The following is a 27,822-nucleotide window of genomic DNA, read 5'->3' as shown; positions in this document are numbered from 1 at the left end:
ATTTTCTGTATTATATAGTTTATTATCATCCATGTATTACATCACATCCAACCGCTTGCCCAGTGACACTGGGTACCCTAAACTGGTTCCCGCCTCCGACTGCGCGTCCACGTCGATATGCGAGACGGGACCCAGCTACTGGTATCCATGACGATCTTCAGTTTCACAGTTATGCCTCGTCATACCTCCGCCGGAACGTGGTTGGGTTTACAGAAGACAGAGTTTACTGTTGACAAACAGCACTACACGCTTGCTCGAGACTGTTATCAAAGTGGACACTTCAGGTGTGCCCTTATATTCAAACTGATGCCATATAATACAGCATGAATAATTTACAAGGTGGTGTTAATCCCAAACAACTAGGTTTTTGCTATCCTCACTTGTATTACAAGTGCGTATTGCACGGCTCAGTAGTAAAAGCGTTCGCTCGTCAGGCCGAAGATCCAGGTTCGACTCACAGCATACGTACACTGTGTAAATCCCATTTCTGCCAAGCCGCGGTATTTGCTGCAGTATTGCTATTGGAGACATCTTAGAGAAACAAAAATTAAGGACGTGATTTTTCATTGCCTCTTGCAGCCTCTCGGTCCCTACGCACTACAGGTATAATTTAAACAGTTCTAATCTCCCTGGTCCAAGTGTTCTTTCTGGATTTCAAGCTGATGTTATTTTCCATATAAAACAGCGTTTGGACTGATGCAATATACACAGCTCAATCTGTTTGAAACAGATCCCTGACAGTGCGCGCGGACAAATGCATCTATGGGATGAGAGCGAGGTCAGGCCTCAAATGTAAACGGTGAACATTTCATCAAAAATGAACGTATTTATACCAAACACAGAAGGAAAATCACCCAAATAGGAAACTAAACTTCCAAGACTGTAACATTATCGTCTAAAACCGAAACAAACGCCCTGTAATGGACACTGAGAAACATGAGTATATGTTTGAAGCTAACGAGCTACTTCTCGGTATCAAATTTTCAAGATTAGATCCATGGTCACCAAAGCCTGTTCGCCTCCCTTCGCCGCAATCTTTCACGATATTTATGCCCTTTCGGGATGGTATAACTGCGTTGTTGGATGCAATGACTGCCGTTTTGAGCGCTCGGCGACCGTTCTCGGGCGCTGTTGTAGCTGATTCGCGAGTTTTGTTTTCATTTCAAACGATCAGTTTTCCGTTACGGAGGGGTGGGGGGTGGGGGGGTCGGTTTTAGAGGATATTGTGGCAGTTTCTGGTGACTTTTGTTCTGTTTTGGCGTGTATGAATTCAGTTTTGATGATTTGTTCACCGTTTGTATGGTAGGCCTAGAGGTGAACGCCAGTGAGAACACAAGCCCAGTGCACAAGTGACTGCCAGCAATTAGACGCTGCACAGAAAAATTCTTGACGAATGCCGCTGTAATTGTCACCAATAAACAGCCAGTGTCACGTCACGTCAATCCAGCCAGCCGCAGCTTTGATCTCACCGACAAGCGTGGCGGTAAATTACGTCCACGGGGCGAGACGGCAGACAGCGCGAGACGGCATGAGATTACCGTGTTACGTGTAAAGGAAGACGCGTTTAAGTTGCCTTAAGCGTAGCTGGCCTTGTATGTTAATACGAACTGTGTTAGTTTGACGAGTGAACCATGGATTTAACAGAGGACCTCAAGATGAACTGACACTCCGAGCGTTATTAAAACGTTGGTTTGTCCAGAGTACTGAAATGCTGCAAACTTCTCCCCCTTAAAGTTCACATCCAACGTAAAATCCAACTTTGCAAATTCTGAAACCTCTCGGTATGCACTTACGGAAACAAACCCTATAATGCCAATTTAACCTATCAAGTAGCACTAAATTTCCCTAGCGCTGGGGGGAGGTGAGGGGTGTGTGTGTTTCAACAGCTAGGTGGCGTCTACTAATGCCTACAGGTATAAATAGCTACATTTTATAAGATTTAATCATATCACTTTCATTTCTTCACACAAAATTACATTACATTACATATCATTGAATTATCAATTGTGATTACATGACAGAACATTCTAAGTCATATATTAAGATAAATCAACTTGAATTATTTACATATGTACCAATATACAAATGTACATTTCTGAAGCCATTCAAGCTGTTTGTGTCATTTATGCCCACTTAAGCAAGTGTCCAGCAGCTGAGAGGAACTCCATGGGCACCGTGCGACCTCTGCACCACCTTGTTTCTCTCAGTTTTCTCCAACTTCTGCAGCACTTTTACAAAAGCGAAAATGTTAGGGTGAGCCCTTTGCACAGTCCTGTTGAGGTGGGAATGCCAACCCTCGAGATGGCTGTTCGTCCTCGGGCCTTGCGTCTCGTGGTGGTTCCATATTCCGGCTTGGAACTTGACATGGTCATCAACCCCGGTGCTGGTGACGTAGTCGTGGACGGCATCCTTCTGTGGAATGACAGGGGCGTCATTCATGATCTTGATCCAGGTGTCTTGAACCATAGCCGCTGGAAGGAGGGTAAGTGCTGATGTTCTTTGCACCCAACTGCTGACTTCAGAATCCTGCTGGTAGGCTTCACTGAAGCCGAAAGTCTGAACCTTCCTCCAGAGAGTGAAGTCCAGAGAGGTGGACACTTACCAAGGCAGCCTCAATGAACACACTTCCAGTGTATACAGGTCTGTCGTCGGTTGTTGAGTCTGTATCTGTAGCCATCTAGTAGTATCTGCTGTCCTCCTTTCTGTGATGTGAAGTACTCGACTTTCTTTGGGTTTGCCATGGTTAGCAAAGAAAGTTTTGGTTACAAGCATTTTAAGTAAATACATTCCCTTCTCAATAAGAAAAATCTCTCTCAATATATTAAGCATTTCCTTCTCACTTTGTTTTATCCCTCAATATGCTTTCTACCCTTCGTCCGTGTGAGATGGAGTATAGCCTAAAGGCGCGTTGTCCTCTACTCCCCTAATCCCATTGTAGGCATTAGTGCACACTAACCGGTACAGTCCACGCGTGTGCAGATAAGCGTATCGCTGTCACAACAATTTTTGTAGGTATTATTCCCTGTAGCTATTTGTCCCTGTAGGCATTAGTAGACCAAACCCAACAGCTATGCTGCGTTCTTAACGCAGCCGCAATGAACAGGTGAACAGTCTAAGTAAACTTAGTCTCTGTGTTATTCGTTACAATCCACCACTGAATCTAACAAACCCTAGTAGAAGATCGCGCCATGTAACCTTTGAGCGACCTATGACAGTCCAATCAAACGCGAGACGGTTAAATAGATTGAACCAATCAGACAACGGCTACTTATTGGGGATCAGAGGGACTTACAAAATATTTAGGTCACTCACACAAATCTCACCACAAACAAAAATCCGCATATAACACAGTTATTTAACCTGCGGTATATACGCTTTGGGGTTTCTGTTGACATGGTTACCATTAATTAATATTCCCACAAGATGGTATCCTTGAATATTGCCTAAAACGCTATTTTCACGATTGTTTACTCACCCTTGTCACATGGTTGTAATGTGCGCCTTGTGCACCACACGGAAGCGATCGTACGGAAAATGGTATTCGGAATCGTTCGGGTACGAACCTTTTCGAGATAAAAAGTTCAAATGGTATGTGCGAATGTCCACTTTCGTGATTCTGTAAGATGTGTTCTGATTGGTCAGTCTCAAAGTTTACCTGACGCGACCGCCAATAAGGTTTTGTTACACTCAGTAATAGAAGGTAGCGAAAAGTACTGAGGCTAACTTTTACTTAGACTGAAAAAACAACAACAAACAAACAAAAAACAAGAACAAACATGTTGATTGTGATAAGCAGACACTGTCACAGAGAAAACTAAGCGTCTGGTTTATTGACACCTATATATATATGTCTGCCTGTTTGTCTGCTGATGACAATATACAATTCACAACTTCAATCACTGACCACATGCAATTAACCCCTATATATCGGGCTAAGCAAATAGCCGGCTAGGCGTATCGGCAAATGAACCAGTGGCTAATGGAAACGCTTCGTTACACTTGAGTGCACACCCACCGGCTCTGTCTGAGTTTGGTATCGCCGCTGCCTCATTTCGAGGGAGGTAAACTCAAGAACAAAATATAAGTGTTTTGATTTGCGATTATACGCTTGTAATTTTGTTTATTTGTTTTTGGGTTTTTTTCTTAATCAGCAATGCATTTATCTCTAGTGAATACGTGATAACTGTGTTTTAATTACGTTTGGAGTTTTTTATTGCATGAGACCTTTAAGCCTTAGTTTTGTATCCGCGTCCAATTCGAAAGTATCGTTCCACTTTGAACAACTCGCTATCATAAATACTCCACACGGGGTTCTTCTTGAAGATGTATCAAAGTCTTACATTCATGACTGAAAATAAATCAGCTGATCACATAATATCTAAGCTAGACCACAGATCTGACTATAAAAGCCAGGTCAAACCTGTTCAGCAAACGTTATAAGCTGAACCGGCGAAACTCAAAACGTTCTATTCATGGAACACGTTTATGTCTATGTATAGTTACTATAAGCAAACAATATTGTAATATACAGTGGAAGCCCCGAAAAGGGTCATGCGTTGGCACCGGCAAACTATACCGGTATAGCGAGCGTGTCGGTTTAGTGAACTTTTCCCTTTCTAAACTGAGAATAATACACGTCCCGCTTACCCGATTTCTCTCACCTACTACCGTACTTGACTGTAACCCACAGTGTTGTTTATTCACGTTCAGCCAATCAACAGGAAAGCCAAGATAGCGGATGCTGGTTTTGTGAGCGTTAACTACTGCACAAACAGTCAATTGGGCGATGTTACAACGTAAATCGGAAAAAACGCAAATTGTAATAAATCTTACATAAAATGAAATAAAAACGTAAATTGTAATAAAATTGACGTAAATTGTAATAACTTTAGGTTGCGGTAAAATGTAATAAATATTTACGTAAATTGTAACAACAGTTTTAATCACTCTTAGTTACGCGTGTGCTTGTTTTTTCTGTGCATTTCTTTGCTTGTTGGGGCGGTAGAAAGAAATGATGGATTGTGTTCAAACTGGGTACCAAGGTATACTGGTGACATTCACCAACACCAGTTAAACTGAGTTAAATTGAGTGACCTTGAGACAATTTGCGTCAATTTTTATTACAATTTGCCTTTTTAGATTTGGTATTAGGAATTTTGACTGACGTTAAGACTTAGTACAAACATACCATAAGATTCATGATAGAATGTGATTGTGCACAGTCTTCCCAGGAGTAGAGGACAGTGGGAAGTCTGTTGGGTAAAGCGTTTGCTCGTCAAGCCAAAGACCCGGGTTCGATTCTCCACATGAGAACAGTATCAGAGATGCCAACCCCAAAGTGTTGCAAATAGTAGTTTCAACGTTCAAAATTAGTAGTTTGACCATAAAATTAGTAGTCACCTAAATAAACAAAATCATGATGGATTCTGAGAGGAAAAACATGAATATTACTGGTTAAATTATCTCCACAGGAACTAAAGATACTGAAATCAGATTCGCTAAAATTAAGTTAGTTACTTGCAGTCATTCAAGTTCAAATATGTCATTAAATATGATGAATGGAAGGTACGTGAAGTCCGAAAATGTGTTTCATCGTTGAAAATATATGTTTTTGTCTATATATCCAAATTTAATGCATATTATTCTGATTTCGTTGGATTTCTTGTCGAATCGTATTGGCTTAGTTTTGAAATTCGTAGCGACTACGATAAAATCGTAGAAGTTGGCATCTTTGCAGTATGTTTGAAGCCCTTTTCTGGCGTACCCCGTCATAACTCACTCACTCACTGTCTCTGTCCTAGATTCGCTGTGGTTGTAAGAGGTGGCCATTGTGAAGACGACATAAGCACAAACCATCTGTTCACTCAGTCTTAGTCATGGTTAAGTCTGGACTAAACCCGATGTTTTGTTCCCATGACAACATGGCGTGCGGGGAAGCAGTAGAACTCAAGTGATCGCGCCGCGTGCTCGTTACACTGTTAAAGATGTCCAAATAGATTTTAATGGCGAAACTGACGCCAGTCCGGCCCCGAACTTGATTGATCATAAATTAATAAATGTGTATCGGAAACTGGGCATTGAGTTCGTCACACCGTAAACTGGTTCTAGCATCCTGTGATGCAGATTGGAGTAAACGTGTAACTTTGTCGGGTGGCCGAGTCTACAACCACGTCACAGATTTATGTGTATATGTTACAGAGAAAACTATTCAGTCATTCTGTGAAATGACTATAATTAAGGGGGTCAGCCGTTTCAAATCATTTTGTGTAACAACAATCATATATACTTCATTCATTTCATGAAATTTCATTTCATCTATGCGTGATGTGTATCGCTTACTACAATAAATACGGTACATACACTTACTTCACAGGCCCGTGAAGGTCCCGGGGTTGAAAAGGCCTTCAGCAACCCATGCTTGCCATAAAAGGGACTATGCTTGTTGTAAGAGGCGACTAACGGGATCGGGTGGTCAGGCTCGCTGCCTTGGTTGACACATGTCATCGGTTCCCAATAGTGCAGATCGATGCTGTGTTGTTGACCACTGGATTGTCTGGTCCAGACTCGATTATTTAGAGACCGTCGCCATATAGCTGGAATATTGCTGAGTGTGGTCTAAAACTAAACTCACTCACTCTTACTTCATGCATCATAGCACTCTCGCTCCTCCTACGTAAAACATTATCACATCAGCCTTAGCAGGCGTCTCATATTATCTTCATATATCATCTTATCGGACTAACTGGACAGGGCGATTTTTGACTGGCTTTATGCATGGCATCGTATCTCAACTGGGGCGGCGGCCAGTCTAGTGGATATAGCGTTCGCTCGTCGCGCCGAATACCCGGGTTCGATCCCACCTGGGTACAGTGTGTGAAGCACATTTTTGTGTCTCCTAGCGTGATATTGCTGGATTATTGCTAATAGTGATCCAAAGCAATGCTCACCCATTCATATCCCAACTATGTGATGCTCATGATGTCAGTCACTGGATTAATTGATGATTGAGATTGGAATTTTTACATACAGCAGACCGCTGTCAAACAGCTAGAAAATTGCCGAGTGCGGCGTTCTTCAAGACAAACTGCTTGCAATACTAACATTTACCCTATATTTCACATTACAGAACAAACTGATCTAGAAAATATTTTCTAAAAAATCAGGATATTAAATATTGTGGTTTCAATGTAAACGTGTAAACGAGGCTTGCTATAATTAATTCGTTTGAACAAAATGGTTTTCATTTCAGCTGACAAATTTATACTATTAACTTCAAACTCTTGTATCATTGCATCACTGCTTATTAAGTAAATCCCACATTCTGAATAAATTTATATTCAGTCATAAATTACAATTAATGATGAATATTTTTTGTAACATTGGAGCAGATGATTGACACCTATTAACATATCCGACCATACGTTTCATTTAAACGAAATTAACAACAAAATGGCGAAAACACACATTTCTCTCCTAAATTTGGTTATATTATTCATACAAATCAATAACAGTTCTCATGAAGACGTGGAACCGTGGCTGTTATTCCGCAAAGGAAACTAATGAAAACCAATCTCTTCCAGAAACCTGCAGGGATTAGTTGGACAAGGGACATTAAAACTTCGCACGTGAAAAACTCGTGCAAAATGCAGCGAATCGATATTCGTGGCTCCATTTAATATTCCGGTTATCAAACATCTTACAGGGGCGGTTAATTGCTCCAGAATCGTGGAGCCAGATCCCGAGTCTCGCCACTGGATTGTCGCTTCGTGTGCGAAGTAATCTATCAAGGCGGGTTTTTGCCTCATGACTGCCTTTCAGTTGTACTTGAATTTTCTCCCGTGGACGGTGAAATCTCACTGGTATCTCCATAAACGTAAATGGTATAACCTGCTTTGGATGGGCTTCTCTCGCCATGGAGTGGCGTTCTACACACGGAGATTTTCACTGGTAACGTGTATATCGTGTTTTATTTATTACCCATGTTCTGTTGAGTTAGACCCGCATTAATTCATATGAATGTACCAATGAGATAGATATCTGTGTACAGCAAGCTCTATGTTGCAGGCTAAATTGCGCGCAGCAAAATGCAAATTTGTCTCATCTAATTGTTTGCATCGGATATAAAACTAGTTTTCTGGTGTTTACGATTAATCTCACAGCTCGAGGATATTCCCAATGATTGAGAATACAGACCCTCACCGCTGCACGAGGTAATTTATTTATAGAATCGCATAACTCGTGAAGGGAGATAATTCTTGACCCGAGAGGAACCGGACGCACTTGCTGAGGTCATGCGCAGTTGTTTATTTTGATTTGGTCCCGCCATGCTAAAATGTCTGTGCCGTCAGATTGTCAAGAATTTCGTCCTTAATCTGTAATTCAGGTAATTTTGTGCTCGAGTAGATATTTGCAAGAATATCGTATTGTTTCCAGGCCGCAAGATGCAAGCTGTTAAAAACAACTGCTAAGCGCCATGAACTCAGGCGGACGATGTCGGTGTGATCCATCCATCTTGATACAGATTCATAAATTCTAGCCTGTCTGCGTATCGTGCGATCCTCAATGTTGAAGTGATTGCGGCTGTTGTTTGTTTGTGTGCTTTCACCTGATATTTTTTTTCAGACGATGCTCGTATTTTTTGTCGAGTAAAGTCAGTTTTTGGCATAGGATAAGCAACCGGTATATAGATTTGATGATTTGACAAGTGACAAACATCGAGTTTTCCATGAAATACACATGGCCTTCTGCAAACACGATTAAATAAATTCGTTTCCGTGTAGGCATAGTTGTAAATATGATTTTTAAGATCTCATATCAAAATGTTCTTAGAGTTTGTTCAAGTTTGATAATCATTCTGTAGAAAGTCCAGTCAAAAGTTGGCAATGTGATTGTCTCAAGGCAACTTCACTAAGTGCTTTAGAAAATTCAACAAGCTGTGCCAGGATTATTCCTATCAATGTTTAACATTTGACATTTTTTTCAGGTGCATGACACAAAATGTGGCTAGATTACACTTTACCGGGCGCGCGCCGCTCGAGGCTCAGCACACGCTAATCAGCAGTCCCAGCGTATCGCGCTATAATGAGTCTCATCGGTAGCGTTACTCCCGATTCTCATTATAACGCTCTCTTTCCGATCAAGCACGCACTCATGGGTCCTTAGGGTTAGGGACCCCCCCCTGGGTCAAACACCCCCTCCTGGGTCCTTAGGGTTAGGGACCCCCCCCCTGGGTCAAACACGCACTCATGGGTCCTTAGGGTTAGCAAGCTTTAGGGGTAGGGTTGGCTTACAGTAACACGTTTCGTCCCACCAGGACTCATCAGTGCAGCTTGGTTTCCCTAAGGAAACTGCAGACGTGTTTCGTGCTGTCTTGGCTGTTTGGGTTTTTGGTTTTGCCGAAACTTGTTTTTCTTTTTCTGCGCATGCGCAGAGCTACTGTGTTAATGACACGGTAAACGAGCACTAGGTAACTGTGATCGCAACGGTGGTCCCGAGGTACCGTGTCCGACTAATTAGACGACTAATTAGCAACCGTCTGGAATCCGCTGATTCCCGCAGAGCTCGTTCGAACCCCGGCAGCGCCAGGTAAAAAACAGAAAAAGTGCGCCCGGTAAAGTGTAAGACTCCCCAAAATGTAAGACAAGGCCATTAAGCAAGTAGTTTACACAAGAGTACCATACTACCAATGTTGTGGTGCATACATGAAACGAAACACGAGATTACACGCCAGTAAATTCCATTCAGTACTCTAATTTATCCCAGTACTCTTATATTGAAACAGGAAGGCGTACATACTCCTCATGTTGAAAAATTATCTGGAGCCCTGCACAAGTAAATAGTCAAGTTGGGTTGTACACGAGAAGTTTCTAGTACAGCAGTAATACAGAGCCCCATATGTTTGTAAGCCATGAATCAGGTGCATGAATCAGAGCCATGAATCAGAGCAGATATGCTACCGCTTGAAACCTGAATTCCAACAACAGCCATACCAGATTGTTGCCAGAATTATACATGTAAGCATGTGCAAACACACACATATGTTTGCATGCATGCGCACACATGCACGCACACGCACAGCCACACTGAGTCTGCTGCATTTGAACTTTTCGACTCCCATTACACCATTATTCCAAATGCCCTGAGAAAAAGATAATTATGAATTCTTAATCTTTAAAATTTTGCTTTTCGTTAATTGTCCACAAGTCTTTTGTGCTGGATGAATTTGGTATTTGTCAAGTTAGCTGTTGATTCTTTTGTCCTCATATACAGTACAAAACTATTCAAGTGTCAGACAAAAAGTGTACCGGTACTTGGCTGCAACCATGATAACAGTGCACCTGTGACGAAATTTCAAGTTTGTATGCGAGGTGTTCTGAGTCGATACATTATGATACAGTATTTTGCGCATGGATGCGCTCTTGTCACGATCTGATCTACAGCTCAGATATGATCACACACGTTGTGATGAGATTGCCCATATTGACTCTGTGATTGGGTCGTGATCTGACACGATCATTACAATCGGGATCTTCGATTTTGGTTGATGTGGTGCATTCCAGTATGTTTGTCCCAAACCGTTACTGTGATAGAATGTCGTGATAGAATACGATTGTGATGTCTTTCATGATCACGATTTGAGCTACGAGGTACGATTGATCCCTGATGTGGCACACAGCCCAAGTGGTCATGGATGGCACTGTTTCTTAAACTTCCACAGAGTGAACTCTGCAACACACTACTGTGATTGATTCTGGACAGCATGGTTTGGAAGCACTATTAGATATGATATATTGCGTTTTGTTACAATTCAATAGATCTGATGCGGTAATTATGTCTGACAAGTAATCATGTTGATCGAAGAAAACTTTTCAACCATCCAAGATTTTTCTGTGATCAACACAATTACCATTACTGACATAAAGATTTGATAAGATACAATAGGATTACCATGTTTAAGACCATGGATAGGATAGTGTGAACTTAGCATAACCAGTATGAATGAAGCTTTCAGATATCTCTGTTTTTTTGCGGGCACCGATGGAGACATTGGCCATGCTGATAGAGAAAGTCAACACGATGGCCTCAAACTTGATTGAATGAACAATATAGTTCTTAAAAAAATGTATAAAATAGCATACAAATCCTTCCTACCTACCTACCTACCCTAAATTTTAATAATGTTATCGGACCCAAACTTCGGTTTATTTGGCCTTCACTGCCACATGATATTTCAGTGAGCTAACAGTAACTAGTAGTAGTAGTAACAGTAACTAGTAGTAGTAGTAACAGTAACTAGTAGTAGTAGTAACAGTAACTAGTAGTAGTAGTAACAGTAACTAGTAGTAGTAGTAACAGTAACTAGTAGTAGTAGTAACAGTAACTAGTAGTAACAGTAACTAGTAGTAGTAGTAACAGTAACTAGTAGTAGTAACAGTAACTAGTAGTAGTAGTAACAGTAACTGGTAGTAGTAGTAACAGTAACTAGTAGTAGTAGTAACAGTAACTAGTAGTAACAGTAACTAGTAGTAGTAGTAACAGTAACTAGTAGTAGTAGTAACAGTAACTAGTAGTAGTAGTAGTAACAGTAACTAGTAGTAGTAGTAACAGTAACTAGTAGTAGTAGTAACAGTAACTAGCAGTAGTAGTAACAGTAACCTAGTAATGACCAGCATTAGCGGCAAGAGCCGCTTGTCACAGATTCAAGTGACTTGAAGAAAGAAACTTGTCCTGACTAATTTTCAACTTGCCCTGATTTTATGACACAATGTTTGATGTTAATGTTTACTGGACTATTTATTGAATAGTGATGAATTGCAAAGAATGACAGCTCTAAATTATTGTTATTGTGAAATGTAATAGCTACATTATGAGCAGATATGAAATGAAATCCAAGTTTATTTGCAGGTTGAAACCATAAGTGGAAATGATCTAGTAGTCCACAGATAAGTAAGATACCATTATCTGATTGCCCAAAATGAAAACTGACTTGTCCTGGGCGTCAGGCGATAGGATATCATGCATGTGGTCATATGAATCTTCAGGGAAATATTCTCAGGTTCGATGTTGAGCCTCATTTTACTTTGTTCCAGATCGTTTCCTCCTCAATATGAGTATGGTAGGATTGTCTACTCAAGCGCCCACGTCGGCTGACGCATGTCTCAGCATCGTACACAGTCTCATGTGCCATCGCCAGGGTGGGGAGAGCGAGAGTTTCGGCAAACGGGCTATCGAGAGTCTAGTGAAGAAGCTGAAGGAGAAGAGGGATGAGCTGGACAGCCTCATCACGGCCATCACAACCAACGGGGCACACCCCACCAAGTGTGTCACCATACAGAGGACGTTGGATGGCAGATTGCAGGTATGAGGAAGTGAATGGGCTGTAGATTTCAGGTTGGTGAAAATATCGTTCAACTGGCATATTGCAATTAGAACTTCACAATGTTATATACACTTTTTGCAAACCAGGTCACCAGGTACAATCAGTAATTTTCAAAACTACTAATAACATTTGTATTTCTTTTACATTAATGTACATTAATAGTTTTGATAATGTTTATTGGTGACATAATTGCATTTGCGTTTCTTTTAAACCATATGAATAATAAAGATATATTTGTATGTGCACTCATAAGGATAAACAAACCAAAATGGTGGACCTGCTTCAGAAGCTTTTTCTCGAGTTACAAACTTGAAAGAAGTCATCGATTTGGTAACATGTTCAGTTGATTTCTTGTACAATTACACTCGAGCCCTAACAGTGGACAGTGGCATTGTTTCAAAGAAGGGAACAGTATTTTCATTGCCTTAAACCATCTGTTGCTCTTTCGTGATATACTGCAAGACATATTGCAATACACCAACACACATCACAAGATATCTCAGTATGAAAATTTAGGCAATGCTGAACCCTTTTTTATATACCCGGAAACCAGGGTTTTAGATCACACGTGATTCCTGTGTTTTGACACAACTTGTTTGTAGGAGACTCTCAAAATATTATCATACAAGTCAAGCTGGATTTTCCACGTAATTTGCAATGTTTTGTATGTTTTATGAGTGACCCTCAGAATTCCGTTCAATAAAATCGACTTGATAAGCAGTCAATTATAGTTTTCATGAGGTGTTCATTAATTTAGATATTTCTTTCAGTTCATTCTGTACATTACAGTGGATAAATCACAGGCATGATTATTTGTTTAATGTACTATGGTTTTCATGACAAAACAGTGTTCACGAATAGTAATTCAAAATAACAGGACATTGGGTCCTGTAAGTTTCAGCTGTCTATCTGACCCAGTGAAAATTCACAAGACTCACAGGATAGAAGTTAACCACACATTTCCGACTTAACATTTCTTATGATACCATGTGCATTGATATTATTCACAAACGTAAAATTTTTAGACAGCAAACAAGTGTTGTGTCATATATGACAACTTCAGTCAAAGTCATTAAGATACAGACAGACATTGGGGCCAGCAGGTTGTAGACTTCCACCGTCCCGTCAGCGAATCTGCAGGATTTGTCAGAGGGTCAGACACTACTCGTGAACACTGACCGAACGGAACAGTGATGTGCAAAAGTATATATCTCCCTAAGATCATTATCTTCATGACATCTAAGTATTGACTCCCACAAAGAAATGCTGTGAATCACAATGACTCTATGTTTTCAAGGTCTGTATAAAACTGTAGATACAGTTTATCAAGGAATTCATCAAAATTTGGATTTCTATGATTATTTTTGGCTCCAAGTGTTTTCAGACTATTGTTTTAAAGTGCCGCAATATTCTAGTTATATGGCCTCAGTCTGTTAATAATTGAGCCAATCCAGACAATTCAGTGATCAATAATTAGGATATGGTGACATGTTCACCAAGCGCGCAAGTCTTCCATTGGTCGCATCTTACTTGGAACATGAGTGAGGTAGCACAGTGGATAATGCGTTCGCTTGTCGTGCCAAACACCTGGGTTCTACTGCTCCTGTTTCTTGTGTCTCCCACTGTTTCTCCGTGACATAACAATGTGCAGCCATAATGACTCACTGGTGACAGCAGAGGGAGTCATAAACATGTTTCGGGAGTAGAATATGCAGTTTTCTGTGTCATGTGAATCACTGGTCTCCTGCTGTGATATTACTGGAATATTAGTAAAACCTTTGTAAAACTCAACTATTTCACTCAAGCATGAGTAGCTTGACAACTTATGACAAGTTCTAACCTAGATCTTTAAAGGTTGCAGTTGTAAGGAATCCTAGGTAAGTATGTGCATTGCCACAAAATCTGGAGTTTTAGAAGAACATCATAACCTATGTTTCCATGTCAGGTGGCTGGGAGGAAGGGTTTTCCTCATGTCATCTATGCCCGAATCTGGCGTTGGCCTGACCTCCACAAGAACGAGCTGAAGCATGTCAAGTTCTGTCAGTACGCCTTCGACCTGAAGCAGGACAGTGTGTGTGTCAACCCTTATCACTATGAGAGGGTTGTCGCTCCTGGAATAGGTAATTGCAGTGTCAGGGAGTGACTGTTGTAGAAATAACGCCCAGCCCTGTCAGTGTATGTTCTTTAGGCCAGACCAGTGTTATTTCTTATTTTACAGATTTTTGTCCTCAGAAAACATAAAGGCATGAGGGAAAAAAGTAAAAATAAAATCAGCAATCAAAGTAACAGCCTTCTACATACTTGAAATATTTTGCTCTTCACAGCTTATGAAGTGTATATGTGGCTGGAAACAATTAAGAACAATTTGTCTTGCAAGTTTACATTTTTGGCCAATAAAAATGGTAGGATTTACTTTTTTTTATCAGGAAAATATTCCTTTTTAACTTTTTTTCTCTTATTCTTGAAAAAAATCGGCAGGCAGATCCATAAAACAAGAAATAAAATGGTCAAGGCTTATCTGCCTGTCATTGAGCATTAAGGGGATACTAGCTTTGGGTAAGCACTACAATATAGTTAATTTGAGTCGTGAAATTATTAACAAGTTAAGGTGTACAACTCCCTGGATCTTGATCCCCAAGGCACCATCAAGACAGGTTTGAGATATCGTGTGATTCGAGATTGAAATACATTGTATATATGCACATGGTGTACATGCTACTGCAAGGAAAACCAGAAATCTTTAGTTTCATAATTTATTAATTTCGCAGTAATCATCACAATCATCATACACAAGATACATAATTAAAAGCATAGATTATGTGTACATAAAGACTGTATTCTAAAAATTGTTACATGTGCCTGTAATAAAGGGCATATCATTTTCAATGTACATCACTTCAGCAGCTATATTGATCACATGACACTAAGTGTAATACAAAAATTCATATATAGAAAAAGTCACTGATGGATTTCTGTTTCTTGGAATTGCCTCATAACTCGGTTTTGTGGAGAAAGTCTGTCATTTTTATAGCCCCAAAGGGGATTTTCAACAAATTGGCAGTTTACCTAATCCGTATGTTTAGTGGTGTGCCTTTTTTATGTACCGATGCGCAGCGGATGAATCTGGTTAACTGCTCACGTGTCACAGGCTCAAAGATGATTGCGAAAACAAATTGATATGGAAACTCAGTAATTAAACTTCACATTAATTAACCATGTAAGTGCAAATTGTATATACAAAACATTGTTTGTTGAATTTGTCTGCAAAATATTTGGTGTGGTGAGAGCAGTCCGAGATTGAAATACAAAATTTATTTTTATGATTTGGTGATTTTAGGACTAATTTTCAGGTTTGAGATACAGCGTGTATGTGTGTCTCGAACTTCGAGAAATAAACACAAAAGTAATGATAAATATATAAGGAGAGGTTGGGACTGGAGATTAGGTTCACGAAATGTAGAAGATTCGAGATTCAGGAGTTTTGGTTCAAGTGAGTTTACTGTATATACTACATGCAGCCAGTGGAGTTGGCATTCTAACCAGGGTAATGAATTTTGTTCCAGAAAAGTGGCATGTGTCCAGTTTGGCATTTTAAACAGGGTATTGTAAGGCAGGAAATCCCTTCTGGCAAATTATTCTTCAGTACAACATTAAATCACATTAAAACATGAATATGCCAGCAAAGATGTTGATAACAGTCATAGGTATCGCCTCTTTATGACATGGTGGTTATCATTTTGTTATTATGTTTGGTTTTCATGTAAATTGAAGACTATTGATAATGATACGTGTTTGCCACCAGTGACTATTTTCGACCCCAGATAGTTTTGAAAGACTTGGATAGTAGGATATTCTACATTGTAAACCAAAAGTCACTGTGTTCTGTAATCTGATTGGTTGGAAAACATGATCAAATGGTATTAGATTCCCGGAAACTGCAAGACTATTCACTGCGTATTAACACGTAGAAACATCGCAAACAATTGTTTTCTTGTGTCATCAACAGTGGTGACGTCATTCAAATCATATTGTGACGTAAAGTAAGAATGACGTCACAAATGAGAAACTCCAGATGCTACCATGGGAACCAGCTGGAACGGTCAGCTAAGGCACTTCACTCCTGAACCCATACTCGATGTAAACGAGTGCAGACAGTAAAACCCTTTGATTTACTTTTGTGTTTACAATGTCATGTTTACACATGTTTACACATGATGTTTATCTCCTAAATAACAGTTGATTAGATCCAGTGGAGCGTACTACAATCTATAGCAGATTAATACAGTGTTGACTTTGTTTTAACTTCAAGTTTGAGAAAGTTCTGAAATCCGTTGCTTAGTTACACTTGTTAAGCTTCCTTGAGGCCAATTATAGGCAGATTTTGGACTTTCTCCTCCATAATATGCTTCAGAATGTGTTTCATTTCCTGACTAGGACTGATTGTTATTGTATCATAATCTTCGTTGAAGCCTTTCATATTGAGTGGAGTTGGGGGAAGCCCAGCGGTTAAGGTGTACCTTCATCATGTCAGTGACCATGGTTTGATTTGCCACATGGGCATGGTGTGTGAAGCCCATTTCTTGAGTAGGATTTCAGGAGTTCCTTCTTGTCATAGTGCTGGAATGTTGCTGAAAGCAGCATGAAACTAAACTCCCGCACTTCTCACTCAAGCTGGACTAGCCAATTGTTATTTTTTATGTTTTATCAAATACTTGTCTATTTGGTATTGGAATACCGCTGATAGGTACCGTCGTTGTTTCAGATCTCTCCGGACTAACTCTACAACATGCAGGTGAGTACTCATCCAAGGACCAGTACTCCGCCTTAGTGCTGCGTGAGTACACATTGTTGGCATATAGTGTGAGTACATGTGGACATGCAGTGTTGTCTCCCCTTGCCCTTTACTTAGATCAGTGAGAGTTAACGTCATACAGGATTGTCTCCCATTGCCCACAAGTTAGATCATTGCGAGTACACATTGTTGACATACAGGGTTGTCTCCTCCTGCCCTCAACTTTGATCACTGTGAGTGCACGTTGTGATACAGAGTTGTCCCCCCTTGCCCTTTACTTAGAATCAGTGTGAGAACACGTCATCCAAGGTTGTCTCCTCTTGCCCTCAACTTCGACCAGTGTGAGTACACGTTCTCATACAGGGTTGTCGTCTCTTCTCCTCAATTAGGTCACTGTGAGTCCTGGTTGTTTACATACAATGTTGTCTCCCCTTGCCCTCAAGTTAGCTCGGTTTGTGGCCACGTTTTCACACAGGGCTGTGTCCCCTTTCCCTGAACTTAGATCAGTGTGAGTACACATCATCAACATCAGGGATGTCTCCCTGTGTATGGAATGGCATCTGCCTGGCCGCCCCCTGCTTGTTAGTTTCATGGCGTGCTTACAACTTTATTTCATAGCCAACCATATAGGCTAATGCATTTTCAATGGGTATATATTTATATCTGCAGTTCAGCCTACACTTTTATGTAACACTAAACATGTTGTGTTTGTTAAATTTGCTGTTGTACATGTTTACTTTTCACAAGAATAGTTACAGATCCCCTGTGCTCAGTGCATGAAGAACATGTAGAGACCTTTATTTCAAAGATACAGTAATTCTTTATCTTAACACCCAGTCTCAGTTTCCAGATTTGTTTTTTCTTTTTACTGTATTTTTGTTTTTAATTGTTTTTGCTTCCGATACATCGCTGTTTGCATGTTAACAGGGCCAGCAACATTTATCAGTTATCAGGCCTGTGGGCTTCCATTTTTTTAAGGAATTTCATACACTGTTGTCTCCACTGTGCCAGTCCTATGTCTGTGTGTACATGTTGTTGACATACAGTGTTGCCTCCCTTCTTTATTGTTTCCTGCCTGTGACATAAAAACATCATTGAACCCAAACATTTTAGAGGTTTCCAGGAAACGTTTCACAAACACAGTTATGCAGGTAAAAGGTACATGTGATGCATTTGAACATATGTTTGTTATTGCCCTGTGTCAGTGGCCGAGAATGGTTAAAAAACGTTGGGATTCAAACATGTTTGTTTTTCGATTTAGTGATGGTGTATACTCTGATGGAATTCTTTGCAGGTCACATTCATTGTATATAAAGTAACACTGATTTCAAATTTTGATAGAAGTGGGTCACCAGATACTGTGGTTGTCACTTCAAACGTGGCAATAAATGGTAGGTGATATTGCCTGTGGAAGCAAGATAAGTGTCATTGATGAAGCATGTTGCTATTTCCCAGGTCCTCCCGGCCGACTTGTGAAGGACGAGTATGGGGGAGAGATCCAGATGGACCGGGCGTCGACCTCATCTGACGGCAACCAGACAGTCCAGCATCCCCCCTCGGAGGGCTTCAATAGGCTTATAGTTGGCGAGTGTTTCTCTGGTAGAACCATTGTCTTGTCTGACACGGGATCGGGAGGGCTTTGTGCACAGGGAATCACTGGTGTTTGGGACGTACAGTGACTTCACAGAGGCACAGTTTATACAGACTTTATTCTTTTAGATTGGGCAAATGGGTTATTTAATGTTTTGGAGCAGAGATTTGCTCTCCAAAAATGGGTGAATGGGTTATTTGATGTTTGGGAGCTGACTTGGATTTTTCATCTTCTTCAGGGTTATTCCTGGTGGTTTGGGAGATTTTATTTTGGTACAGAATGTATTGAGAGGTTAGGATGGTTGTCAATTCTTTGGTTGTCCGTTACACTGAGAGATTTGGGGAAGTTGGTGTTTGCGAACCTGGGCCAAGGAGATCTTTATAGTAGTGGTTTCTGAAACTATTAATCGAGGAAGACTTGTTTAAGGAGCAATCACAGCTATGACTGTGGGTGTGGTCTGTGGGGTAGCCTAGTTGTTAGGCATTCACTCATGATGCTGAGGACCTGGGTACAGTGTGCAAAACCCATTCCTGATGTCCCTCACCGCGACATTGCTTGGATATTGCCAATATTTTAAGACATAGTTGACATTTGCCCTTAGTATCGTTGAATAAAGCGTTATGAGACTTTTTGTCTCCATGACAATTTTTGCTATGAGTTTGAAGCCATAAGGACAGATTGTAAGATATGATCTATTGTACAGAGTTAAAATTTGCAGTGTAGAGCTATCTCCTTTAAGTGTGTGAGGATGCACTGATCCTTATTTCAGCAGGTCAAACTCGGCCATTGGTAAAAATCACCTTCATCACAGTATGTTTTCTTGTTCATTGAGCTAACAAAACACTTGCACAACTAGCTCTCAAAGCAGTTGAAGATTAATTTTAGTTTTTGTATTAGTGATGTGACTAGGTTGGTACCAGACTTGTCGTAAGAGGCGACCAGATGTATCATGGTGATTTGGTGTGTGCATGTCCGCATATCCTGACTGCATTGTTCATGATAGCAATCGCTGGATTGTCTGGATCGAGGCTTCCACTGTGCAGTGTTTAAATATTTTTCCTTTAACATGAACTAGACTGCAAAAAAAAAAGGCTACTTAAATGACCACAAAATATATTTTGTAGAAAAAGACAAACATTCTTTCCCATTTCTGTAAGTTTATTTTCCAACTGAATTTTGAAGTTTTCAGTTTTTCACACACCGACTGTAGCATGGTATAGAATGGATTATGTTGCCACGTTATTATGACATATTGTTGAAATGGCTGCTTGAGATTGTCAGGTCATGATGTCTACGTCGTCTTCGCTTTGGTAAGTTGCTGTCTAACGTGGCTGCTCCGGTCGTATAGTTGGACGCCCTTGAATGACATGATCTTTGTTGTGGGTTCTGTCAAGTGTGAAAATATCACCAGTCTTCATGTCTTGTTCATTATTGAATCACCTGGTTTAGATTCTTTTGAAATATGAGTTTGATATTGATACATATGTGATTGTTGTCAGTTTTATTTGTGGTTGTATAAATGTGGTAAAATTCAAATTTATTTTTTGTGTGGTAAAATTATGTGATATATTGGATGCAGTGGTCACCGTCAATCAACGCACTGTCTTGTTCATGAATGAATGTGTCTTGTGTTTTGCACTGCGAGGAGGTGCTGAGTGATAATCAGACTCAAAGATAAACCAAATATGTTTCCAAATTTAATTTTCAGTGTTTGTTATTGTGCAATTTTTCTGATGATGCAGACCAAATTTCTTTCTGAGTTTTAGTTTGTAAATTATGGGCAATGGTTAAAATACAAGAATTTTCACTGATTCAATTTTCCTGATGGTGCAGTCCCAGAGGTGGAGCAAATTTATTTTTTGTTGTAGTTTAAAAAGAAAAGTACAAACAAAACAATTCAAGAATTTTCACTATTTTGTTATTGTTCAGTTATCTTAATTGTGAATGTGAAAGTGACTCTTTTCCTTTATATATGATCTATTTCTGTTGTCACCTGCCGTGGAATTGCTGGAATATTGCTAACAGTGGCAAAAATTTGTTTTTTCTCACTAATTCATTCGCTCACTCACTTATTCACCGTGATGAGTAAATATTTACTAAAGGAAAACCATATGGGTCCAAGAATATTCTAGGTGATGATTTGTGATAGAATCGTAGTATAAAGCATATATTTCCTGATCTCTGACATTGTATAGTATTTATATCCAAAAAATATTTTAAAATTGCTTTACGTCTTTTGCACTATTCAGAAGATTCAAAATGCAGTGTTTCTCTTCAACGTTTGCCTTGAAACTCAGCACCTCTTAACTTGGTGTCAATGATTTCTCCCTCACTGGACACTTGCCTATAATAACTGGTCCCTCCAGGTCAAGGGTCACCGGCCCCTCCAACAACAGTCCAGCACCAGCAGCCTGCCAGTGTCCCTTCGGCGACGCCCTTGGGTCCGGGGGCAGGGGGCGTGTCCCTCCAACACCCCCTCTCCCCACAACCCCTCTCCCCCTCCCAACCGCCGGCCGCACCACCGCAGCCGCAACCACCGTCACAACCCACGTCAGCCCCGCCCGGCGTGGAGCTGACCCAAGCTAGTGAGTTGCCTGTAATGTAGTGTGTCACATCACCCAAGGAGAGGGTTGATCTTGCAGTCCCGCATTGTCTCTCTGGAATCCGAGCTTCCATGGGCTTCTACATACTCCTAGTCTAGTATAGGTATACATTTAAATTATAATTAATAATAATAATAATTAAAATTTCTGATTCTGTCACAGTTGTTGTTGGCATTCGTTATTATGACTGAAATCTATTTTTTAATTGTTAATTTAAAAATTAAGACAACAGTCATTAAAATTGATATTTTAAACTTTCTGATTCAGTTCAAGTTGCCATTGCTCTACGTTACACTGTTATTGATTCAGTGTAATAATTGTGTCTAATATTCTAAATAGTGCCTATTATTTTACATTGGTAAATTAGAATTATCTGCTTTTAAAATTAATTATGTATTGGGATTTTTCATTCTGTCATCAATGAATAGAGTAGGCATTGATTTGAAAGGAGTTGATGTGAAAATGGCATTATGCTGTCTTTCACATTAAATCAAGTTTTACATTAGAATTAGAATTCCTGTACAATTAGACAAAGGTATGAATGTCGCACGTGACACTATCTAAACATGTCCGCAAGCATTATCATGAGGAGCAAGACTGAAGTCTGAAGTCTACATGTATAGGTGTGATATGTACAGGATATCATATGAGTGCTGATGTCAATCTATGCTTACATCATGAATGCCTAAATGTTGGTATTTCTTGAGCTAGAACTATTTTCAAGTCTGATTTTTGTATTTTAGGAAATAAAGCTATTTGGGTTTCTCAGTTCTTGCCAACAGTGGCCAAGCCTCTTGTATCTTCGAACAGAAATATGTATTTTGTGTGTGGTAAAAGTAAATCTATCTTTAAACAGCAAATGTTAAAAAAGGGACCATCTTGCATTTGTTGTAATCATAATTTATCAAATACAGTCATTTTGGGGGTTGTTTTTTCAAGTGTTTGTTTATTCTAAATTATGGTTGATTAAAACGAACTGTCGCAGATGCTACATAGTCTGATCCAGACCCATCCATCAGCAACATTTTCACAAAAATACCGAAATATGTTTAGCCACAAAACCAGCGATTACTAAAAAACAAATTGTACTTAGCTGTCTCAAGATCTTTAGTTACTGAAAATTGGAAAGATATATTTTTTCAATGTCAATAGTGGCCGTGGCATTCAAACGTTTGACCAGTGCTGTAACATGCTGACATTGGACACAACAGCCCAGTTTGCATGCTTCTAGGGATTCCAGAGTGACATGTAGACTTGTTGTATGTGGAATGTTGACAGTATTCTTGTATTAATAATCATGCTTACTAACTCTGCTCAAAATGAATATCTGAGTCCTAAATATCAAATGTTTTAGAAATTTCTCAGAATGGTCTCATATTTTTATAAGACAGAAAGCATTCATTTGAGCAGTCTTGACTTACGCTTGCTGCCTGGTCCGTTGCATTGCTTCCGTGATACACTCAATACCTTGATTGCCATTATTTTTCTTTAGTTTGTGTTAAAGCTTGACTTTCAGACTGTTGACGCAGACTGACACCTTTTGCCACCTCAATTTCTGCTGAAATCCCATTCTCAAACTTCACTTTCAGTCCATACTGACTCTCCATATTCTGTAGACCAGCTTCTAAAACATCAAATCATAAATCAGCATAGATAGTCCTCATCCTGCAGACCCTCTCCTGAAATGCCACATTCCAAACCATCCATGACAGTTTAAGTTCTATAGACCATTTTTTTCTACCAAGATGCTCCTTAGTGCTCTTTGTTCTTTAGAAGCTTCCTTCACCTTCACTTCCTTTCCTTTATGTCATACCACCCTATCTCAGAATGTCGACCCCTCTGTACAGTCCAAAATGTCTTCAAGCCTTAAGTTTCTGTTACCTCACTTGCCTTTCAAACCTGTGGCTCTTTCTCCCTTCCTCATCCTAAATACTTCAAGCTTCTGACTTGTCCCCACTTCCCAAATCCTCCAGCCCACTGACTCATCCCCTCTTCCCAAATCCTCCAGCCCACTGACTCATCCCCACTTCCCAAATCCTCCAGCCCACTGACTCATCCCCTCTTCCCAAATCCTCCAGCCCACTGACTCATCCCCTCTTTCCAAATCCTCCAGCCCACTGACTCATCCCCTCTTCCCAAATCCTCCAGCCCACTGACTCATCCCCTCTTCCCAAATCCTCCAGCCCACTGGCTCATCCCCTCTTCCCAAATCCTCCAGCCCACTGACTCATCCCCACTTCCCAAATCCTCCAGCCCACTGACTCATCCCCTCTTCCCAAATCCTCCAGCCCACTGACTCATCCCCTCTTCCCAAATCCATCAAGCTCCTGACTCCACCCACTTCCCAAATCCTTGAAGCTTCTGACTCATGCCCTCTTCCCAAATCTTTCTAGTTTCTGACTCGTCCCCCTTCTGAAATTCTTCAAGCTTCTGACTCGTCTCCACTTCCCAGACCCTTCCAGACTCCACCCACTTCCCATATCCTTGAAGCACCTTACTCATCTGCCTTATCAAATCCTAGCTTTTGATGCCACCCACTTCCCAAATCCTTCCAGCTTTTGACTCCACCCACTTCCAAATACCTCAAGCTTTTGATTCCACCCACTTCCAAATACCTCAAGATTTTGACTCCACCCACTTCCAAATACCTCAAGATTTTGATTCCACCCACTTCCTAGATCGTTCAAGCTTCTGACTCGTCTCCACTTACCAAATCCTTCAAGCTTCTTTCCACATCCCCGAAATGTCCAAACCTTTCATTCTTCTGATACCAAGCTCTCTCTCTCTCTCCACATCCAGCAGGCTACTCTTTCTGCCTCACTTCCCCCTTCTCCAACCACCTCCACCCTTCTTCCACCACCATCACCCCTCTCTCATCTCTCACACTCAGCATTCTCTAGAATCTGGAAGGCGGCACTTAATATTCACCAATCATTACTTATTGTTAGACAAGAATATGTAACTAATTGTGGAAGTTATCTTATAGTATTCCATGTGTTAATACATTACACACTGATTTGAGTGTGTTTTCATTGTTCAAAAGACAATGGTTCTAACAATGAACCATTATTTATTGCATGTGTTCTAACTTTGGCACCATTTTCATTATCTGAAATGCAAAGACTTAATCATTCTGAATTTTTAGCAAGTATACACTGAAATGATGTCTGAATGATATTGTTGTCCCCCATCCTGATAGTAGAGTGGTCTTCTTATCTATTAGCAGGTTTCATACCAATTAAAACTTTAGGATATTTTTAGTCATATTGTGGAGAATAATTCTGTTGGCAGGTTAAGTCCACATTTGAACACTAGATAATGCACTACATATTGGTATCCCTTAGCATCTGAGGTATAGAAACTGGGATCTACTTGGATTTATGAGAGAGGTGTCGAATGGACTTAAAGCCTTTAGAAGGCGGTGGGGAGCACAGTGATTAACACATTCGTTCATCACACCCAAAGACCCGGATTTGACTGCCAACTATAGTACAGTGCCTGAGGTCCATTTCTAGTGTTCCCCTATTGTGATCTTTCCACGGTGAAAGTGGTATAAAACCAAACTCATTTGCTCACTTGAAGCCTTAAGGTGTAGATGAACCATGCAAGAAACTGAACTCACAGGCTACAAAATAGGTTCTGTGAAAAAAACTTGAATACAAGATTCTACTCCAACATACACAAGATGCACAGGTTTTCATTTAAGTAGAAATTTAGTTTCCATATTGAGACAAATCTTTTAGTTTTACGAGATTGTGAAACATTCATTAGGGTTTTATTTTAAATCACTGAGTATCTAATTAAATTGTAAGTTTTGAAAAAGTAAGTTGCAAATATTCGTTGTTGCATTAGAATCACGGTTTTCACGTTCAGTTTTTCTTAGGATATGAATGTGGATTTGTGTTTACCAAGAATTTACATGGAGTGATTTTTGGGATGACAAGAACAGCATCCAGCATTGGAGATGGCCCATTTGAACCAACCGTGATGATTCCTGTTAGAATATTGATTTTCAGTAACCCATGCTTGTTGTAAGAGGCGACAAACAGGATAAGGTGGGTCAGGCTTGCTGACTGGGTTGACACGACATCATATCCCATTTGCGCAGATTGATGCTCACTGGATTGTCTGGTCCAGGCTTGATTATTTACAGACCACCGCCATATAGCTGGAATATTGCTGAGTGCGACGTAAAACTCACTCACTCACTCCATCTGGGCATCTTGCAATAATCCGGGCATCAAGATCTGTATGTATTTATAAATCTTTATTCCTCTTGTTGACAATGTTAAGGTAAATCAATATGAACAGCGTTGAAAGAACTATGCATACTTATAGCCGTACAAACCCAGAGTGTGAGCGAAGTTGAACATGTGCTTTCACTGGAAGCAGACGACTAGAAGGGAGGTCACTCTAGAAGGCCATGTAATTAGTGAACTGAACATAAAGTGAATGAAGCATTCAACAAGGATAGCAATAAGTCCCCGAGCAGGAGCTACAGTCAGGTCTGAATGGCACACAAAGGTGTGTAATTAATGCATACAAAATAACTAAATGACCCAAAGTGGGGCACCGCACACAGGTTTGATTCCTTACATGGGTAAAATGTGTGAGGCCCGTTCTTGGTGTTTCCTGCTGTGAAGTTGCTAGAATATCGCCAAAAGCGGTGTAAACCAAACTTACAGTCGCGCTAATGTGAATGAGTTCAACCCATCATCTTCCAATAACTGACAGCATTTGTTTATAAACTCAGAAATTCAGTCAGGTGTGATCATGGTGTCATTTGTATAACAAAGCTTTACTAACATAGATTAACAGCTGTCTAACTACCTTGGTGGAGGATTAACGGTTAGTTACGGAGTCAGGGGTTCAAAAAGTCAGCAGACAAGTTTCGGCTTTCAGGTGTTCATCCAGCGTGTATGCCTGAAAGTGGATGATAGCTTACTGCATTGCTTGAAGAAAGGAGATTCTTTGTATAAGGGGTAGCCACGTGGTTAAAGCGTTCACTCAACATGCTGTAAGTCAGGGTTCAATTTGCCATATGGGTAGAATGTGTGAAGCCCATTTCTGGTGTCCCTGCGGTGATATTGCTGGAATATTGCTAAAAGTGTTGTAAAACTAAACCTCACTCTCTCTTTTGATCAGTCCGAATCTATTGTGATTTGGTTGCTGTGCCAACCACTGGTTACAGATCATAATTTCGTAAGTTGGAATTCTGAAGTTATGTATTAGTTATCTAGACGCAGTTCAATGTGATGATCAAGTTATGGCTACTAGCTTGATCAAAGTGTTCATAATTCAAAAACAGTTGTCTGATTGCAAGCTGTAGCCATAGCAAAGATTGCCTTGCTTACATATGAAGGAAAACCCTGCCAGTTTATGCTTGCATAACCATATTTATAACCCCTTTCACTCTAACCATTTTAACCTGAGATGTAACATTTTTAGCGTTGTGAACGTCCTAACAGTTGTTAGAATTTGTGTGGGTTTAGAGTATATGCTAGGTATGTTTGTCTGATACGTACTGGCCTCCGGTAACTGCGGCCTGTAGATCTCTTTCTCTCAATGCTTCGTTCTAACTCTCTACTGCTTCCCTGTGGGGTGATGTTGGTTAGTTCCTTTAACAGCTGGCTCAGCACCATCCTCGCTTATCAAGGGTATTATGATCCCATTCTATCATGATAAAGACCCTCGACCCATTCTGCACTTTCAGTCATCTTACACTGTGCAAGAAGAAATTGTGATGCTAAATTTAAGACATGGAGGTGATCACATGATGTCCCAAATAATGGCGGTTAACACGTGATATCCCAAGTAAAACTACGAAAGGTCAGGGTGTTTGTCAGCATAGGATGGCATTGTGATGCTCCAGGGAATAGAGTGGTGCAACGGCATGTAGATTTTTGGATTCACAGATAACTAGACACTGATCCTCTAACCGTCTGAGAATTATTGCAGAGTAGTATAATTGTATTGTGTGAAATTGTTAATTAATGAAGTACCTGATTTAAATATGATGCATTTGAATGGTTGTGAATTGTTATTGTGTTTATTGATCAGGTAAGTGGTGTCTTGCTGTTACCAGCAGTCATTTCTCCAGCAGAGGGTTTAGAACCGCCTCCATCCTCTGTCATTTCATGTACGACTTTTTCTCTTATCGGATGCTGTGTGGCTGAACTAATAGGATTTCAGCAATCAAAAGGGTTCCTATTCTTACTATCAATGTATGCTCTGCAGTCTGTAATCGTGAGTAATGTCATTATACATATCACTATTACTTACCACAGAAAAATTCACTTCTTTTATTTGTAATGCAGAATTTTAAAGTGCTTTTATGTTTGGACTTACAAACATTTTATGACCTATCTGACATATATCCTTTACATGTAGGCTGGCTGTGAGATAACTCTGGAGAGATGACTGCAGTATAAGTCGGTGTTGTCACAGTGTTTAATAT

The 27,822-nt window shown here is 40.2% G+C and overlaps 1 protein-coding gene across 6 annotated transcripts in view; it reads left to right on the top strand.

The window, feature by feature from the left end:
* Positions 1-8,292: 8,292 nt before the first annotated feature.
* Positions 8,293-27,822, top strand: part of LOC137259229 (mothers against decapentaplegic homolog 4-like) — a 39,300-nt gene continuing 19,770 nt past the window's right edge. For 5 of the 6 annotated variants that reach the window (XR_010954702.1, XR_010954703.1, XM_067796857.1 and 2 more), the window contains exons 1-6: positions 8,293-8,383; positions 12,090-12,358; positions 14,325-14,499; positions 17,142-17,213; positions 18,627-18,770; positions 21,129-21,347. Coding sequence is in view for 4 of the 6 variants with exons in the window: in XM_067796857.1 (XP_067652958.1) it covers positions 12,107-12,358; positions 14,325-14,499; positions 17,142-17,213; positions 18,627-18,770; positions 21,129-21,347 (862 nt within the window). In the remaining 2 variants the exon portion in view is untranslated. The remainder of the gene's footprint in view (positions 8,384-12,089; positions 12,359-14,324; positions 14,500-17,141; positions 17,214-18,626; positions 18,771-21,128; positions 21,348-27,822) is intronic. The other variant, XM_067796855.1, reaches the window with a different exon arrangement.

Source organism: Haliotis asinina, chromosome 13 (genome assembly GCF_037392515.1).
Source record: "Haliotis asinina isolate JCU_RB_2024 chromosome 13, JCU_Hal_asi_v2, whole genome shotgun sequence".
NCBI lineage: Eukaryota > Metazoa > Mollusca > Gastropoda > Lepetellida > Haliotidae > Haliotis > Haliotis asinina.
The sequence above is the reverse complement of the archived record's forward strand: the minus strand, read 5'-3'. Positions and strand labels throughout refer to the sequence as shown.